Genomic DNA, 17,918 nt, shown 5'->3' on the forward strand with positions numbered 1-17,918 from the left:
AACACCTCTGGAAAATCCCACAGATAAAAACTCACTGGAGAATCCCATAGATGAAAACCCCACTGGAGAATCCCATAAATAAAACCCCACTGGAAAATCCCACAGATAAAAATCCCACTGGAGAATCCCATAGATAAAAATCCACTGGAAATCCCATAAATAAAATCCCATTGGAAAATCCCATAGATAAAAACCCCATTAAAAATCCCATAGATAAAAACCCCACTGGAGAATCCCATAGATGAAAATCCACTGGAAATCCCACAGATAAAAACCCCATTGAAAATCCCATTAGAAAATCCCATTGAAAAATCCCATAGAAGAAAATCCACTGGAAAATCCCATTGGAAAATCCCATAGATGAAAATCCCACTGGAGAATCCCATAGATGAAAACCCCACTGGAGAATCCCATAAATGAAAATCCACTGGAAATCCCATAAAGAAAATCCCATTGGAAAATCCCATAGATGAAAATCCCACTGGAGAATCCCATAGATGAAAATCCACTGGAAATCCCACAGATAAAAACCCCATTGAAAATCCCATTAGAAAATCCCATTGGAAAATCCCATAGATCAAAACCCACTGGAGAATCCCATAGATGAAAACCCCACTAAAAATCCCATAGATAAAAACCCACTGGAAAACCCCAAAGTTAAAACTCCACTAAAAATATCCCACAGATAAAAATCCACTGGAGAATCCCATAGATAAAACCCCACTAAAAAAAATCCCACAGATAAAAATCCCACTGGAGAATCCCATAGATAAAAATCCCATCGGAAAATCCCACAGCAAAAAAAACAAACAAACAAACAAAAAAAAAAATTTAAAAAAATAAATTTTAAAATCCCATCGTTTGGAAAAATCCCATTGGAAAACATCACTAAAAAAATCCCAAAGCTAAAAATCCTCTTGAGATCCTACAGATAAAAATCCCATTGGAAAATCCCATTGCTAAAAATCCCATTGGAAATCTCCACTAAAAAATCCCATGGGAAAATCCTAAACCTTAAAATCCCATAGGAAAACTCCAATTAAAAAAACAAAAACAAAAAAAATCCCAAAATTACAAATCTCTCTTTAAAATCCCATTGGAAAATCCCATAGCTAAAAAATCTCATTACAAAACTTCATTAAAAAAATCCCAAAGCTAAAAATCCACTTGAAATCCTACAGATAAAAAATCCCATTGGAAAATCCCATAATTTAAAAAATCCCCAAAGCCAAAAATCCGCTGAAAATCCCCAAAATTAAAATCCCACTAAAAAACCCACAAAATTTTCTTTTTTTCCCGTCTCGAAATCTCCAATCGGCCTCAGATTAGAAAAGAAAATTTTAATTTTTTTTTTTTAAAACCCCCAAAAAATCCCAATTTGGGCGAGTGGGTTTGGATGGAAAATTTAATAGGAAAATCTCAAAAAAATGGAATTTTGGGGTCCAGGCACATCCCAAATAAAAATTTTCCTGCCCAAATTGCTCAAATTTGGGGAATTTTTTTTTCTTTTTTTCTTTTTTTCTCTTTTTTTTTTTTTTTTTTTTTTTTTTTTTTTTTTTTTTTTTTTGTTTTTGTTTTCTGTTTTTTGAGGATGGAGAAGAACGAGAGCTGAACTCCAAAATAAATCCCAAATATTCCCAAATTTGGGGTTAAAACTCCAGATTTGGGGTCCAATCAAACACCAACCCAAATATCTTTAATTTCCACCGGAAATTAAATCCCCAAATCCCCAAAATTCCAAATTTTCCCCCAAATTCAGCTGAGGATGGAGAAGAAATTCGGGATCGGGAGAGGAAAAACTGAGACAGGAAAGAAAAAACATATAAAAATCCTCCAAATTTTGGGAAAAAAAAAAAAAAAAATTAAAATTAAAAAAAAAAAAAAAAAGAAAAAATAAAAAAGAGAGAAAAAAAAGTGGGAAATAAAGTAAAAACACCCCAAAATTTAAATTCTAGAAATTCCCAATTCTCAGCGCTTGCAGCTTAATTAAATGAATTTAAAATTTAATTACATGAATTTGAAATTTAATTAAATTAATTCGAAATTTAATTGAATTTTGGAAGGAGGGAGGAGCCGGTTCAGGTGTGAACAAGGATTCTCCTCCCACCTCATTTATTGATGGAAAAGTTGAATTTTACCCAAAAAAAACCCAAAAAACCCCCAAACCCAACAGCAGGTTCGGAATTTGGGGGTTTCCATATTTTTTATTATTTTAGAATATTTTTAAATTTTCTTTTTTGCCCATTTTTGGCTGGTTTTGGCCCATCCTCTCTCTCCTTTCTCATTCTCTTCTCTCGTTTATTTTTCTCACAAAATTTTCTCTCGGTTTTGCTCAGGAGCGAATTTGGGGTTTGGGATTTTGGGGATTTTTGGGATTTTTTGGGGATTTTTTGAGGGATTTTTTGAGGATTTTTGGGGGATTTTTTGGGGATTTTTGGGGATTTTTTAGGATTTTTTTGAAATTATTTTTGGGATTTTTGGGGAGATTTGTTTGGGATTGATTTTGTGATATTTCTGGGATTTTTTGTGATTTTGAGGGATTTTTTTTATTTTGTTTTTTTTAATATTTTGGGATTTTTTTTATTTTGGGGGATTTTTGGGGGATTTTTTATTATTATTTTTTGGGATTTTTGGGGGGATTTTTTGTGGAATTTTTGGGGTTTTTTTGGGGGGTGGACTTTTTGTATTTTTGGGGGATTTTTGTGGGATTTTTTGGGGGATTTTTTCTTATTATAATTTTTGGGGAATTTTGTGGGATTTTTTTATTATTATTTTTTTGGGATTTTTGGGGAATTTTGGGGGGCGATTTTTTGGTTTTTTTTTTGGGGGGGGATTTTTTCTTTTTTTGGGGGGGGATTTTGGGGCAATTTGGGGTGGATTTTTTTATTATTATCTTTTGGGATTTTTGGGGAATTTTTTGGGGTATTTTCTGGATTTTTTGGGATTTTTTTTCTCCCCAGGCCCGGGCTGGGGACACATGGAGTGTCCAGATGGTCGGGAAGTGTCAGGACACCCGATCCCATTAAATATCCGGGGTGGGAGGGGGAGGAAACCTGAGAAGAGGAAAAAAAATAAAGAGAGAGAGAAAAAAAAAAGAACCCAAACAAAAAAAAAGTAAAAAAAAAAAAAAAAAAAGAGAATAAAACAACAAAAAAACCCCGAAAAAATAGCCAAAAAAAGCAAAAAACAAGGGGAAAATAGGCCAAAAAAAGGCAAAAATAAAAAGGGAAAATAAATATATTTTTAAAATAAATCAGCGTCCCACAAGTGCAGAGACACAAAAAAAAATCTGATTTTTTTTTTTTTTTTTTTTTTTTTGGTGCAGGTGAGATGGGGAAGGTGAGAGAGGGGGAGGGGATGAAATGGGAAAAAGGCTCAAAAATCCCCCTGAGGGACCCCAAAATACACTGCGGGACCCCAAAATACACTGAGGGACCCCAAAATCCACTGAATGACCCCAAAATCCACTGAGTGACCCCAAAATCCACTGAGGAACCCAAAATCCACTGAGTGACCCCAAAATCCACAGAGTGACCCCAAAATCCACTGAATGACCCCAAAATCCACAGAGTGACCCCAAAATCCACTGAATGACCCCAAAATCCACAGAGTGACCCCAAAATTCACTGAATGACCCCAAAATCCACTGAGTGACCCCAAAATCCACTGAATGACCCCAAAATCAACTGAGGACCCCAAAATCCACTGAGTGACCCCAAAATCCACAGAGTGACCCCAAAATCCTCCTGAGTGACCCAAAATCTCCCCTGAGTGACCCCAAAATCAACTGAGGGACCCCAAAATCCCCTTTGAGTGACCCCAAATTCAACCTGAGTGACCCAAAATCTTCCTGAGGGACCCCAAAATCCACTGAGTGACCCCAAAATTCACTGAGGGACCCCAAAATTCACAGAGGGACCCCAAAATCCCCTTTAAGTGACCCCAAATCCCCTTTGAGTGACCCCAAATTCAACCTGAGGGACCTCAAAATCCTCCTGAGGGACCCCAAATTCACTGAGGGACCCAAAATTCACTGAGGGACCCAAAATTCGACTTGAGTGACCCAAAATCTCCCACGAGTGACCCCAAAATCCTTCTGAGTGACCCGAAAATCCCGAGTGACCCCAAATTCAACCTGAGTGACCCAAAATCCTCCTGAGTGACCCCAAATCTCCTTTGAGTGACCCAAAATCCTCCTGAGTGACCCCAAAATCCTCCTGAGTGACCCCAAATCCCCCAGCCCCAAACATCCTCCCAGGCCAGGATGAATCTAAAAAAATTTGAATTTTCTCTGATTTTCCCCCATTTTTTCCTCCCTTTCCCACCCCCGTCTCTGCCAGGCCAGGACGGAACAGGAAATTGGAATTTTCACTGATTTTCCCTCATTTTTTTCCCACCAAATTCCCCAAATTGGAAAAAAACTCCAGCTCAAAGCTCGGCTTAAACCTCCCCAAAGCCGGAACTAAACCAGCTCCACATCGACCCTCAGAAACTGATTTTTGGGGTTTTTTTAGTGCTGTTTTTGGGGTTGTTTAGTGCTGTTTTTGGGGTTTTTTTAGTGCTGTTTTTGGTTATTTTTAGTGCTGTTTTTGGGGTTTCTTAATGCTGTTTTTGGTTATTTTTAGTGCTGGTTTTTTTGGGGTTTTTTTTTTTAGTGCTGTTTTGGGGGTTTTTTTAAATGCTGTTTTTATTTCTTTTTAAGCAGAGAATTTTCAGAATTTTACTTCCACCCCTGCAACCCGCGGGCGCTGTGCACTGAGTTGAAGACCCAAAAAAAAAAAAAAAAAATCAATTAAATCAAATTTTGCAATTTTTTTTTTTTTTTTTTTTTTTTTTTTTTTTGCAATTGGGATTTTTTTTTTTAAAGTTTTTTGTTTTTTTTTTAAGTCTCATCTGGAAAAGCGCTCACCCAGCGCTGCCCCCGAACGAGGCCGAGCGAGCAGTTAAAGTGTCACTTAACATTCTGGAGAATGTGAAATATATCGGAGATTGTCAACTCCCCAAAACCATAAAACCAACTTTATGGACCTCACGTGACTTTTGCGAGCCAGTGAGGGGTATCAGCCTCAGCTCCGGGCCATTTTTACGATCTAACTTCGAGATAAAAACCCCCCAATCCATTTGACATCCCAAATGTCATTCCCCCACTTTTGGTCCAGCAAACTACCCGGGTATTAAAAAAAAAAAAAAAAAAAAAAAAAAAAAAAAAAAAAAAAAAAATTATAATAATAATAAATTAGGGAGAAAAAAAAAAAAAGGATTAAAAAAAAAATAATAAATTACCAAAGGGAAGGCGAGCAAATGGTTTGGGATCTGCCATCCCACTTCGCGTCCCTCTCAAAATCACTTAAGGAGTCCCAAAGTGTGGCAGAGATTAAAGTTTGGTAAGTTCCGAGCTCCAACTTTCCGTGCGTGGAGGTGGCACAGGCGTCGCGCCTAAAACCGAGTTTTAAACCGAGTTTTAAACCGAGTTTTAAGCCGAGTTTTAAGCCGGACTCCCCGGGGCAGCGATTGCGCTGATCTGGAATCGCGGCGCGATAAAACCGCGATAAAACCGCGACTAAGAGGAGAAAGCGAGGCAGGAGCAGCAGAGCTCGGCTTGGGCACGGAGATAATCTCGGGTTTATCTTCCTGCTCCGACAAAACTCGGCTTGGGGGGATCCTCCGCGGGTTTTGGTACTTCTGGCGTTTCAAATGTGGTTTTTGAAATTTTTTTTTTTTCTCCTCTGGTCGAGCATCCCCCGAAACTCTCGGGAAAAATCCGGCGGGAGGGGAGGAAAAAAAAAAACGGATTAAAAAAAGCAAAAAGCGCCGGGAGCTTTTGGTGGTGCTGCGACTCGGAGGAGTCGAAATCGCTCAGGGGGTTTTGGGGCGAATCTCGGCGGGTTTGGGGGTGATGGAGAGCGGGGGGGGATCCCGGAATTTGGCGAGTTTTGGCTGATTTTGGCTTGTTTTGGCTGATTTTGAGCGATTTTGGGGGATTTCTGATACCCAGGAGTGGCTGAGGCGCTGTCAGGCTTGCGGGAATTTCGGATTTTTTGGGGACGGGGGAGGTTTAAAAACGCGACCGGAGCCTTTGCGAGTCGGGGGAAAACGTTTATTGGAATTCGAGTAAAGCTACAAACAAATACAAAAAGCTTTTTTTAAATTTTTTTTGCTTTTTTTTTGGCCAAGAACTACCAGGCTAGACATGCCAGATGCCATTTTTACACAGAACACCGAACTCTGCCCACTACACCCGCCTATTACTCACGGCAGAAATATTTCTAATATTTACAAACATCACTCCAGCCTCGGGCTCTCCCGCTTTTATAGATTTTCTCCTTTTTTATTATTATTAAATTTTTTGAGTTATTATTATTATTGTTATTATTTTTTAATAGTGAAGTTCACCCACGTCTAAGAGTACGCCTCGGAATTAGGCTGGGATTAGAAATCCTGGCCTGGAGTTTGGACTAAAACACAGACTGGACAATTTTAAGACAGAAAGATACAAGAGCTGCAGCTTTTTTTTTTTTTTTTTTTCTGTTTTTTTTTTTCCTTTTTTTACATTTTTGTTTGGTTTTTTAAAGACTTTTTTCTTTTTTTATCTGCGACTGTAGTGCAGGAACCCCCGAATTTCGCTTAGGCAGAGAAGAACTCACCCAAGAGCGATAAACTCAGAAAATAAAAAAAAGGGAGAGGGGGTAAAAAAAAAAAAGGAAAATCCCAACAAATAAACAAACAAGCGAATCTGTTCTGGATTTATAAATAAGTTAGAACATTCAAAGGGCTCACAGAACACATTTCCAGAGAGCATCAAAGGGCACGGACACGGACATTCAGAAGAACAACGAGAGCAGGAGGAGCATCTGGAAATAAAATTTAATTAATTTCTTCTTCTTTTTTAAAAAAAACCAAAAAAACAACAAACAAAAAAAGAGAACACGACACGAGCTCAGTCCTGGCATAACCAACAGGAGCTGGTTTTGGGGTTTTTTTGTGTGTTTTTTTTTAGGATAAATCAACCACAAGCCCAAAAGAAGGTGCCTCACTGTACAGTCCTCCGAGACTACAATCATTTATTCATTTATTTATTTCACCATCCGCTCCTTTTTTTTAAATTTTTTTTTTCTTTTTAAATATTTTTTCCTCTTCTTCTTCACCATCACCACCTTCTTTTGTTTTCTTTTCTTTAATTTTGATTTTTTTTTTTTTTCCCCCTGCTGGAGGGGTTTTTTTTTTTTTTAGGGCTGGAAGGCGCTGCCGGCCGAGGCCAAGCTCATGCTTTTCAGTTTATTATCCTTCTTCCACTTCATGCGGCGGTTCTGGAACCAGATTTTGATCTGGCGCTCGCTCAGGCAGAGCGCGTGGGCGATCTCGATCCTCCTCCTGCGGGTCAGGTAGCGGTTGAAGTGAAATTCCTTCTCCAGCTCCAGGGTCTGGTACCTGGTGTACGCTGTCCTCGCCCTCTTCCCGTCTGGTCCAGTCATGTCTGGATAACAACAGCGCGCGGTTGGGGTTTGCCTTTTTCGCCTTTTTTCGAGATTTTTTTTTAATTTTTGTTTTAAATTTTCAGCCTGCTTCTTTCCCCCCCCCCCCCCGGTTTTTTTTTAAGGGGAAATATGGTAAAGATGCGATTTCCCCCCGAATTACAGCATCCCCTCCCTTCTGTCTTTTTTTTCCCCACCCTCCCCCCCGTCTCACACACACGTGTAAAATCCCCCCACCCTCGGCCCCTCCAGACCCGACATTCCCCACTCGATATCCAGAATTTAACTGGGGAATCTCTGTCCCCTTTTCTTTTCTTTTTTTTTTTTTTTTCCTTTTATTTTTTATTTTATTTTCCGCTCCCTGGGTGTTCCCGCGGCTCTTGGCAGGTTTAGTGCCCCAGCAGAAAATCGGGAATTGAGCTGAGCTGGGGCTGGGGGTGGGGTTGGCTTTTCCTTCCCCGGTGATTTTTGGGAGGTTTGTCAAGGGCAGATTGTCAGGGATGAACCCAGAAAAAAAAAAAAAAAAAAAAAAAATCCGAGCTGCGAGCCCCATCTGCGCCTGTAATTCCATTTTAATGGTCAATTCTTCCCTTCCCACCCACCCCACGGAACACCCCCCTCGCCTCAATTTTTAATTTACCTTCTCCTACCATCCGCTACGAGCTTAAAAAAATATATAAAAATAAAAAAAAAGCGGCGGTTTGGCGGCGAGAAGAGCGAAACTAAAATCAAACACACAGAGAGAGAGACACCCCCCCCCTTTTCCAGGCAGCTTCAGAGCGAGAAATACAAAAGCAATAAATAGCTGCGATTCTGATCAAAGCGCCTCCGCGGAATAAAAGCAAGGAGAGAGAAAGGGAGGTGGGGGGGAGGAGAAGAAATAAAAAAAAAAAAAAAAAACAGAGAAAACGAGAGAGGTTACGAGAAAAAAAAAATAATAAACAACAAGCAGGGAAAAAGAAGTAGCTGTACCATGGCTAATGTGAAGTTTCCTCATCCAGGGGAATATCTGAGGCGCCGGCCCTTCTGGCGCGGCCGCCGAGCCCGCGCTGGGCTCAGCCTGCGCCCGGGGCAGCGCCGAGCCCTCGTCGGCTCCCGAGGACGCGCTGGTCTCGTCTAGTTCAGTGAAATGCGCGCCGGTGCTGCTGGCAGCGGGAGCCGCTTCCGAGGGCGACGGGGCGGGTTTGCCCCCGTGGCTCTCGCTGTTGGAGCAGGGCAGGGAGTCGGGAGGAGATAAGGAGCAGCTGCTCGCCTGTCTAAACCTGCTCTCCTGAGCTGGAGAAGGGAAAGCGCGGGAGCTCTCGCCCACAGCCCCAAAGTGAGTGGAGGAGGCCGAGCGGTTGATGCTAAGGTCCATCCCATTGTAGTTGTAGCCATAAGAGCTGGAATGCATGGTGCTTGAATCTCTGTAAGAACCGTTCATGGAACTGCCGGTCCCATAATTTAGTAACTGATAGTCGGGGCCATTTGGGTAGCGCCCTGAGAACGAGTTTACAAAGTAAGAGCTCATTTGGGTTATTTTGGAGGGCTTGATTTGTGGCTCGTGGTCGTTATAACCCCCGTGCTTGACGATTTATGATGTATTAATGAATTATAGCGATGCACTGTACTTCGTTTTTGCTATGTATGCGGCCAAATATGGGGGGAGGGTGGGGGGTGCGTTTGGGCGTCACGTGCTTTTGTTGACCAGTCGTAAATTCTCACTGATGACCTCAAGAGGTAATTCATGCTCTATGGTTACAAATAATGACGAGCGCGGAGCCGTTTTAGGCCCAAAGTCGCCCCCAAATCCGGCGCCGCCATCGCCCCCCGCCTGGGCGGAGCGCGCCACCTGCCGGCCGCGCCGCCGCAACGCAGCGCTTCATTTTTTGGGGGACAACCCCCCCCAAAAAAAAACAAAACAAAAAAAATCAAATTATCCCCTCCTTACTCCGGTACGGTTTGCGTTTCTTTTAAAAAAAAAAAAAATAGAAAAAAATTAAAAATCGCGATGCGTCCTGGGCGGGTCCGGGTTCCCCCCGAGTTCCCGGGGGGGTTTTGTGGAAAAGTTTTTTGGGGTTTCGGCGTTGGAAAAGAGCGTGGAGAAATTCGGGGTGAGGTTCGGGCTGCTGGGAGGTCTCTGCGGGCGGCTGGAGCAGGAACAGTGGCCAGGAGGGAATTTTTTTGGGGTGGTTTCTCCGCGGTTGTTCCGCCAGGAAAAGTCGAATTTTCCTTCGCTTCTCTTGGAGCTGCACCTTAATTCTGGAAAGGGAAAAAAACCCCAAACTCTGGGGGCAAAAAGAAAAATAAAAATGCAAAATCCGGCGGTGGGAATGGTTGGCAAAGTCGCTTTTTGGGATGTTCCTGTTCCTTAGCGTTTCCACGTCCTCTCTGAGCCTCGAGCTGCGCAGATTTTCCTTCCCGTTCCTTGACCTGCAGCGAAAATTGGGGAGCAAAAGCGCTCGGAAATTTGGGGACAACGCTGGGAAAGCGCCGGGATTTTCTAGCCAAAAATAAAATTCCCTTTTATTTTTCCTTCCTCTTTCTTCTCTTTTTTTCCTGCCTCTCTCCTTTTCTCTGTCTCTTTCTTTCTTTCTTTATTATTTTTATTTTTAATTTTTTTTTTGTCTGCTTTTTTTTTTTTTTTTTTTTTTTTTTTTTTTTCTTTCTCCAAGGCAGTTCAGGAATTTCATGGGGCTCGCCTGCAACTCGTTGGGAATGATGCGCCATATTGAAAGTGACATATAATTATAATAATTACGGGCAATGAAAAGCGTGGCAATAACAGCAAATGTCCTACAGCTGGGAAGCTTCTGCATGAATTGATTTTAGAAGTGGTTGGCATTAAATCCGGCTCGTGGCTGCTCCCACCGAGCCTTTCCTCAGGACGCTTTTCCACTCCGAAATCCCCCACTCAGCTGAGAGGGGGAAAAAAAAAAAAGAATTCCTTCTCTTCATTCCATTCCTACAAAACCCGGGAAAAGTTTCGCAAGAAATTCCTCAAAACCTTCCCCGCTCCCCTCCCCAGCGCTGGCGAGGGAGAAAATTCAAATTTCACCTCTCCAAAAAATCTTTCCACTCTTATTTTTATTATTCCTGACGCTGAGATTTTTTTGGATTTTTTTCCGGAGTGAATTCCCTGGAAATCCGGGAACTGTAAAATTTTGTTTTAATTTTTTGTTTTCTGTTTTGGTTTTGGTCTCGCTTTGATTTTGGGAGCGAGGGGAGCAGATGTTTGAAAGATGCTGGGCAAGTGTTGGGTATCTTTGGTAGATAAATGAGAGTGCAGATTTTTTGTTTTGTTTTGGTTTGGTTTTTTTGCCCGTTTCCTTGATTTATTGTGGAGATGGGACGGCGTTCCGTCATAACTCTTTGTACTGTAACAATAAAAATTAAAAAAAAAAATAGAAGAAAATAAAAATAAAGAGAGAGGAGCTAAAGGCAGAAATGTCAGGCAGGAAATTCTCTTGGTGAAAAAGTTTCCATTTGAGATTAGACCCAAAAAAAAAAGGGGGAAAATCAGATTAAATCCGATTTATCTCTGCACTGTAACTTGTGTGCTCACCGAGTTCCTTATCCCGGAACCCAGAGGGAGCAAAAATCTCCTTCAGGACCAGGAACCCGCCTGGAAAATGAAAAATTCACCAGAAACCCGCCAAGAATGAGAGGGGAGGGCGGGTGAGATCCAAGACTTGGCTTTTATTAGAGAATTCCATGTTCATACCTAAGACAAACTCCAAACACGACACGTACAAAAATTAATAAAATAGAACTTTTTCTGTCATTTTTTTTCTTTTTTTTTTTTTTTTTTCATTTTTTTTCCTGCAGCCTTGTAGGTAGTACTCGTTCTTTCAGTAGGTTGGTTTTTTTTTCCTCTTTTTCAAACAGAAAATAAAAAGGCCAAAAGAAAAACAAAACACCCCAAAACTAATTACAAAGAACCCAAGGGCTTCATTAATTTATCAAAGGAAGGGAAAAAATTATTTAAAAAAAAAAGGGGAAAATTAAAAAAAAAAAAAAAACAACTTATGTCGACCGTGCATGAAACATTTTTACAAAATTAGGACAATGAACACCCCAAATGACAAATATTGCAGCACTTCCATTAAATACAAGAGTTAGCAGATTACTAACAGTGACACCAAGGGTAGGAACACGGCTAGGAGTCCTTTTTTTTAAATTTTTTTCTTTTTTTTCTTTTTTTTTTTTTTCCTTTTTACACTTTCCCTTCCTTTCCCTCCTTCTCTCTGTCTCTCCGTCTCTTCACTTTTTAATTATTATTATTATTATTATAATTATTATTCCATGAGAGGGGGGTGTGGAGCGGGAGGGAAAGGGAGGAGCAGGAAGGGCCAAAAAAAAAAAAAAATTCAGAACGCGATTAGAGCCGGATTTTTGTGGGTTTTTTTGTTGTTTCTGGATAAAATCACCTGGTTTTGGTGGGTTTTTTTGTTTGTTTCTGGATAAAATCATCTGGAATTCGAGCCCAGGCCACGGATGACCCAAACTTTGTGTCCCAGCAGCGTGCGGGACCCTCCTGACATCCCCCCACACCCCCCTCACCTTTCACCTCTCACACTCCCTAAACTGAAAATTTATCTTTTTTGTTTTTTGCGCCTTTTTAAATAACACTTTTTTTTTTTTCCTCCCAATTTTTCTCCCTCTATTTTTCTTGTTGTATATTTTTTTTTGTTTGTTTTTTGTTTTTCCCTTCACTCTGCCGCTTTCTCCTCCTCCTCCTCCGCGCTGAGCTGCGAGGAGTTGAGCAGTTTGTTCTCCTTTTTCCACTTCATGCGGCGGTTCTGGAACCAGATTTTGATCTGGCGCTCGGTCAGGCACAGCGAGTGCGCGATCTCGATCCTCCTGCGCCGGGTCAGGTAGCGGTTGAAGTGAAATTCCTTCTCCAGCTCCAGCGTTTGGTACCTGGTGTAGGTCTGGCGGCCTCGGCGGCCGCTGGGCCCGAAGGAAGAACCTGCGACACCCGCAAAAATAAAAAAAAAAATTAAAATAATTCAAATTAAGCATCTAAAAAATACAGGAAAGAACGCGGGAATATTGGGGGAAATAGGGGAGGGAGGAAAGGGGAAGGGGGAACAGCGAGGTTGATTTTTGAGATGGTTTTGGGATGGCGCAGAGTTGGATTTTTGGGATGGTACAGAGTTGGATTTTTGGGATGGTGCAGTTTGATTTTTGGGATGGTACAGAGTTGGATTTTTGGGATGGTACAGAGTTGGATTTTTGGGATGGTACAGAGTTGGATTTTTGGGATGGCGCGGTTGGATTTTCCGGATGGTGCAGAGTTTGATTTTTGGGATGGTTTTGGGATGGTGCAGATGTGGATTTTTTGGATTTTTGAGATGGTTACAGAGGTGGATTTTTGGGATGGTTTTAGGATGGTTTTGGGGTGGTGCAGAGTTGGATTTTTGGGATGGTGCAGAGTTGGATTTTTGGGATGGTGCAGAGGTGGATTTTGTGGATTTTTGGGATGGCGCAGAGCTGGATTTTTGGGACGCTTTTGGGCCAAGTTTGGGGCAGCTCCAGGAGAAGCGCTCGGAGCATCCCGGGGTTAAGCCGGGCTTTAGATCCAGCTCCAGATCCATCTTATTCCGGGATGAGCAATCGCAAGGTGTTCTCCGAACCCCCCCGCGCTGTTTCCCACCCTCCCGGCAGCCCATAATAGATCGGGGCATTTAAGCAATAATGAAGTGAATCGATCTGCGCCGAGCCCGCATTAAACAGGACACAACACTCGATGTCCCCGCGCTAATGGACATCAATTTGGAGCTTAAAAGGCAACAAATGCATCTAAACACGGGCCAAGCACAGCAGCGAGGCTTTTATTATTTTTCTTCCCCCTTACTTAGCTTTTATTTTTAATTATTATTATAATTCCGATTGAGGAAACAGCACTTAAAGATGTCATATATCACCAAGAGAAGGGGGGGGGAGGGAATTAAGGAAAATCCTCCCCCCGGCAAACTTTTCATTAGGTGCGGGTGGCATTAAAAATGCAACCGGATCAAATATTTAAACACTTTTTATATCATTTAATTCCGGGAGACAGAGAAGGGGGGGGAGCTGCGTGGGGGTGCGGGGCTCTGGGTGTGGAAAGTCATCCCGATCTGATTTAGAAAAGATAATTCGCGGTGCGTGTGGGGCAGAGACAGAGACAAATCGCTGTAGCTGAGTGACACGCGAGCTGGAATGTGGCAGCGGAAAAAAAAAAGAGGAAAATAAAACAAAATAAAATTTAAAAAAAGGAGGGAGCGGGGCAGAAATACAGTTTGGGGGTTTAGAAGTTTTGAGCTCGGGGAGGAGAGGGAGAGAGTCGTGCAGCGCTGGGAAGTTTTGGAGCCTCCCAAGTTGCGGCGCTGGAAGTTTTTTTGGGCTCTAAAAGTGAACCTCGCTCGCTCTCTCTCTCTCCCCGCCGCTAACAAATAAGAAAAAGGGGTGGGGGGGGGGAGGGAAAGAGGAGGAGGAGATTGATGCATTTTTATTTCTGTAAAAGAGTTTAAACTCACTATTGCAAGAGTTCATCCGCTGCATCCAGGGGTAAACCGGCGCGGAACACTTTTGCTCCTCGCTCTCTCCGAAGGCGCTTTTGCCCTGCGCGCAGTCCTTGCGCGCCTCGGGGCCGAAGGGCTCCTCCAGGCTGCCGGGGGGACACGCGGGCTCCTTGTCCCTGAAAAAGCCGCCGGGCCCGTAGTCACAGGCGGGGCCGCGGCCGCCGAACGCCGCGGAGCTCTGCTGGTAGTAGGCAGAGGAGGAGGAGGAGGAGGAGGAGGAGGAGGAGAACTTGTCCTGCGCGCCCGCGGCTCCATAGGCGCCCGCGTAGTGCCGCAGAGGGTCCGCGTAGCCCGAGGGGTACAGCGGGATCTGTCCCAGGAAGGGCTCCTGCCCCGCCGCCAGGCTCACCGGGAACGTCGAGTTGACAAAATAAGAACTCATCGGAAAGGAGAGAGAGAGAAAAAAAAAAAAATATTCCCCCTTTCCCTTTTTTTTTTTTTTTTGTTTTTTCCTCCTTATTTTTCCTCTTTTTGTGGAATTTTTTTTTTGAGTTTTTTTGCTGGTGGTGTGTGTAGCGCGCGCCGTTCCCCTTTTTGTTGTTGTTTGCTTTTTTTTTTTTTTTTTTTTTTTTTTTTTTTCAAAGCCCGGCCTTTTTATGATTTGTTGTGTTTTATAGTCCAAGTGGTTTAGCTATTAGTGGTATATCGGAGATTGGGTTTTAGCTGAAGGGAGATGGCGTGGTGCCAGCGAGGGACACAAGGAAATACAACCATCTGATCACGGGCTGACCAATAGCAGGCGCCTGAGGTTGCAAAATAGCACCCATGAGGAGCTGAGATTGCACCAGGGACCCCCAAGAACAAACCGTCCACACCCCCCCACCCTTTTTCCCTCCCTTTTAAACAACAGAAAAGCACCCCCTTAACCAAATATCAAATATCTGCCCGAAGAAGCGTTCTCCCGAGCTCCAGAAATAAATAAATGTGTGATTTCCCCCCCCTCCTCCTCCTCCTCCTCTTCCTCCTCCCTCCCTCCCTCCCCCGGAGATCGGCGCGGGGGTGCGAGCGCCGAAATTTGGATATTTGCGCCCATAAAACGCGAGTGGATACTCGCTGAGAGTGTGCGGAGAGGGGGAGGAAAACAGCAAAAAAAATTTTAAAAAATTAAAAAGTTAATCACTCGCGCTCGCCAAACTTTAACCCCGCGCGTTAAACAGCCCTGAAATGTCCGAGGGTTTCGCCGCGGAGCTGAGCGAGACAGGGAGAGGGGAAAAGGAGGGGAAAAAATGAAATTAAAAGTTTTTTCATACGAAGTTTTGCCAGGAGGAGACGCCGCGGAGGTGACCGGGCCGGGCTCGCTGCGAGAGCAAAAATCGCTTTTGCCAACTTGGCTCTTGGCTAATTACGGGCAATTAGCGCTGCCAGCCCCAGCCCGACCCTCTCTCTGCATCTCCCGCTTTTCTCGGCGCCGAAAAATCTCCAAAAACAACCAAAAAAAAGGAAATATTTCCTGTGCGCTTTGGCCAAAGCCCGCGCCCCTCCTGGCCGGCACCGCATTGTGCCCTCTTGCGTTTTTTTTGTTAATCCCGGCCCCACGCCCGAGCTTTGCTTAAACCCGAGCCTGGGACTGGGGGAAAAGCGGAGTTTATCCATCCGAAACAGCCGGGGGGGGGGTTGGGAGAGCGGAGCTGGCGCTGAGCCGCGCCTGGAGGTGCGCAGGGGTGCGCGTCCCCCCAGAAAAACCCGATTTTTGCCAATTTAAACCACCCCGAAAAGTAGCACCGAAAGTCTCAGTCGCCCTAAAAGCTTCGCTTTGCTCTGTTATTTTTTAATGATTTTAATTATTTTTTTTTCTGCCTCGCCCGGATTTCCTCGCTCGGCTCTACCTGCGCATCCCCCCCTGAGTCCGCGCTGGCTCAAGGTGAGGTTGAAGCTCTTCTCACCGCTTTTTTTTTCAGTTTTTGACTTTCCAAGAGAGGAAAATCAAAGTCACAACAGCGGGAAAACACAGTAAAAAAAATAAAAAGGAAAATTAAAAATCGGGGAGGGAGAAAGGAGAAGGGAAGAAAGGGAAATAAAAAGAAAAGGGAAAATTTAAAAAATGGGAAATCCACCTAAATTAACCCCGCACGTCCCCCCCATCAGCGCCGTCCTATCCAGGGTTTGTTCCCTGCCCGAATTCGGAACCATCTGCCTGTCGCGGGGTTGAAATATCCCGATATCTGCGAATCGTTCCACAAATCTCGAGCCGCGCGTTTGGCGCGGAGCCGCCGGAGCCCGAAAATCGGGATGGGATCAGCGGAGAATTTATGGGGAGCTCGGTTTGTGTTCGCAGCGGCCGAGCCAAGATTTGGTTCGTGCCACGGCCACGGGTCGCGACGTAATCGTGAGAATTCCAGGAAATAACAGGAGGAGGAAGCGGCTTTTCCATCCGCCACCCCCCTCCCCTCTCCTGGAGTGATATTTTGTATTTTGTCCTTGCAGAGTTTCCCTTTTGTGCGCGGAAAGGAGCAGAAGTTACGTGGAAATTAAAAAAAAAAAAAAATTAAAAAGAAAAAAATTGACGTTAAAAAAAATAGGGAAAATTAAGAAAAAAATAAAAGGAAAATTAAAAAAAAATTTGAGGTGGAGAGGGGAGGATGAGTAGAGAAGAAAGGGAGGAAATGGGGGAAAAAAAGAAAAAAAAAATTGAGATAAGAGGCTGAACCGCTTGGCAGTTCATCCTTTTGATGTGTTACGCAATTTTGGTGGTTCTGGAGAAAAAAAAAATAAAAACCAGAACAAACAGAACTAGAGGGGATTATCAGGAGCCAGCAGCCCCGCATGCAAATTTTTTTGGGGCAGAGCGATGGGATGTCCCGATAGCGCAGCTCGGGAGCAGCAGCTCCGCCGGAAAAAAATATTTAGTTCGAGTTTTCCGCCACTCCTGGAGATCGCCCTGCCAATAAATCCCTCGAAATAGTTCGGGAAAGCGTCAAAAAAAAAAAAAAAAAAAAAGAAAAATTTAAAAATTTTCACGGCCGCAGCTCGTTATTATAATTTATGGTTGAAAAGTGCTTTTTGGATTTTAAATAAAATAAAACCCCGCGCTAATTGAAACTGATTGCGCATTAAAAAAAAATCCCGATTTTATCTCTTGTTACTTAGAGCAGCAAAAGAGGAAAACTTGATTCCCAAAGTGGGGTGAAAAGAAAAATTTAAAAATAATAAAAAGAGCCCAAAAGGCGCAGCCTGTCAGAGTTTTCATCTCGCTGAGGGTCAGGCCCGCGCTGTAATTGATTTGCCACCTCTGAGACATTGAAATTGGAGCGGGGGGTTTAAAGAGCATTAAATCTCCCGGAATTGAGTCTTGGGCTCCAATTCCGAGCGGTTTGAGGGGAAAAATTCCCATTTCAACCGGAGCTGATCCAATCCTGAGTCAGTCCTGAGGAGGGTTTTGGCGAATAAAGCGAATTATTTTGATTTATTTCTTGATTTATAGAAGATATTTATTATATTTCTTTATTTTTATATAGATGTAATATAGAGATTTTTATTTTATATATTGGTTTATTAGATATATAATATATAAAAATATTTCATGTATACACACACATATATATATATTCATGATATAATTTTTTTTAAAAATATATATTGATATATTTTAGATATTGATTTATTTTGGACTCAACCCGGAGGGAAACAAGAACGGCTCAAACAGAAGCCCCTGAAATTAAACCGGGCTCATCTTTAATCAGAGTTTTGGCTTCGTCTCCTCCAAAAAATCCCAAAAAAAAAACAGGGGCGGGGTGTGAAAAGAAGGAGGGAAAAAGCGGGGAGGCAACAAAATGACAGATTTTATAGATTTTATAGATTTTATTTATAGATTTTATAGATTTTATAGATTTAATAGATTTTATTTATAGATTTTACGGATTTTAGGGATTTTACGGTTTCCAATTTTTATTGCGGCTTTTCC

General features: G+C 42.8%; 2 protein-coding genes across 2 annotated transcripts; both read right to left on the minus strand.

Moving 5' to 3' along the window:
- Nucleotides 1-7,226: 7,226 nt before the first annotated feature.
- HOXB5 (homeobox B5) lies at nt 7,227-9,296 on the minus strand (the record flags this gene model as incomplete). Its single annotated transcript, XM_079332850.1, has 2 exons — nt 8,445-9,296; nt 7,227-7,474 (listed from the first exon to the last, which is right to left on the minus strand). The coding sequence occupies exons 1-2, from the start codon at nt 8,980-8,982 to the stop codon at nt 7,227-7,229; spliced, it is 786 nt and encodes a 261-aa protein (XP_079188976.1). The 5' UTR covers nt 8,983-9,296.
- Nucleotides 9,297-12,106: 2,810 nt separating this feature from the next.
- On the minus strand, nt 12,107-14,532 carry HOXB6 (homeobox B6). The gene is made up of 2 exons (XM_079332848.1): nt 13,973-14,532; nt 12,107-12,423 (listed from the first exon to the last, which is right to left on the minus strand). The coding sequence occupies exons 1-2, from the start codon at nt 14,397-14,399 to the stop codon at nt 12,164-12,166; spliced, it is 687 nt and encodes a 228-aa protein (XP_079188974.1). The 5' UTR covers nt 14,400-14,532; the 3' UTR covers nt 12,107-12,163.
- Nucleotides 14,533-17,918: the final 3,386 nt, after the last annotated feature.

Source organism: Erithacus rubecula, assembly GCF_903797595.1.
Source record: "Erithacus rubecula genome assembly, contig: scaffold_570_arrow_ctg1, whole genome shotgun sequence".
NCBI lineage: Eukaryota > Metazoa > Chordata > Aves > Passeriformes > Muscicapidae > Erithacus > Erithacus rubecula.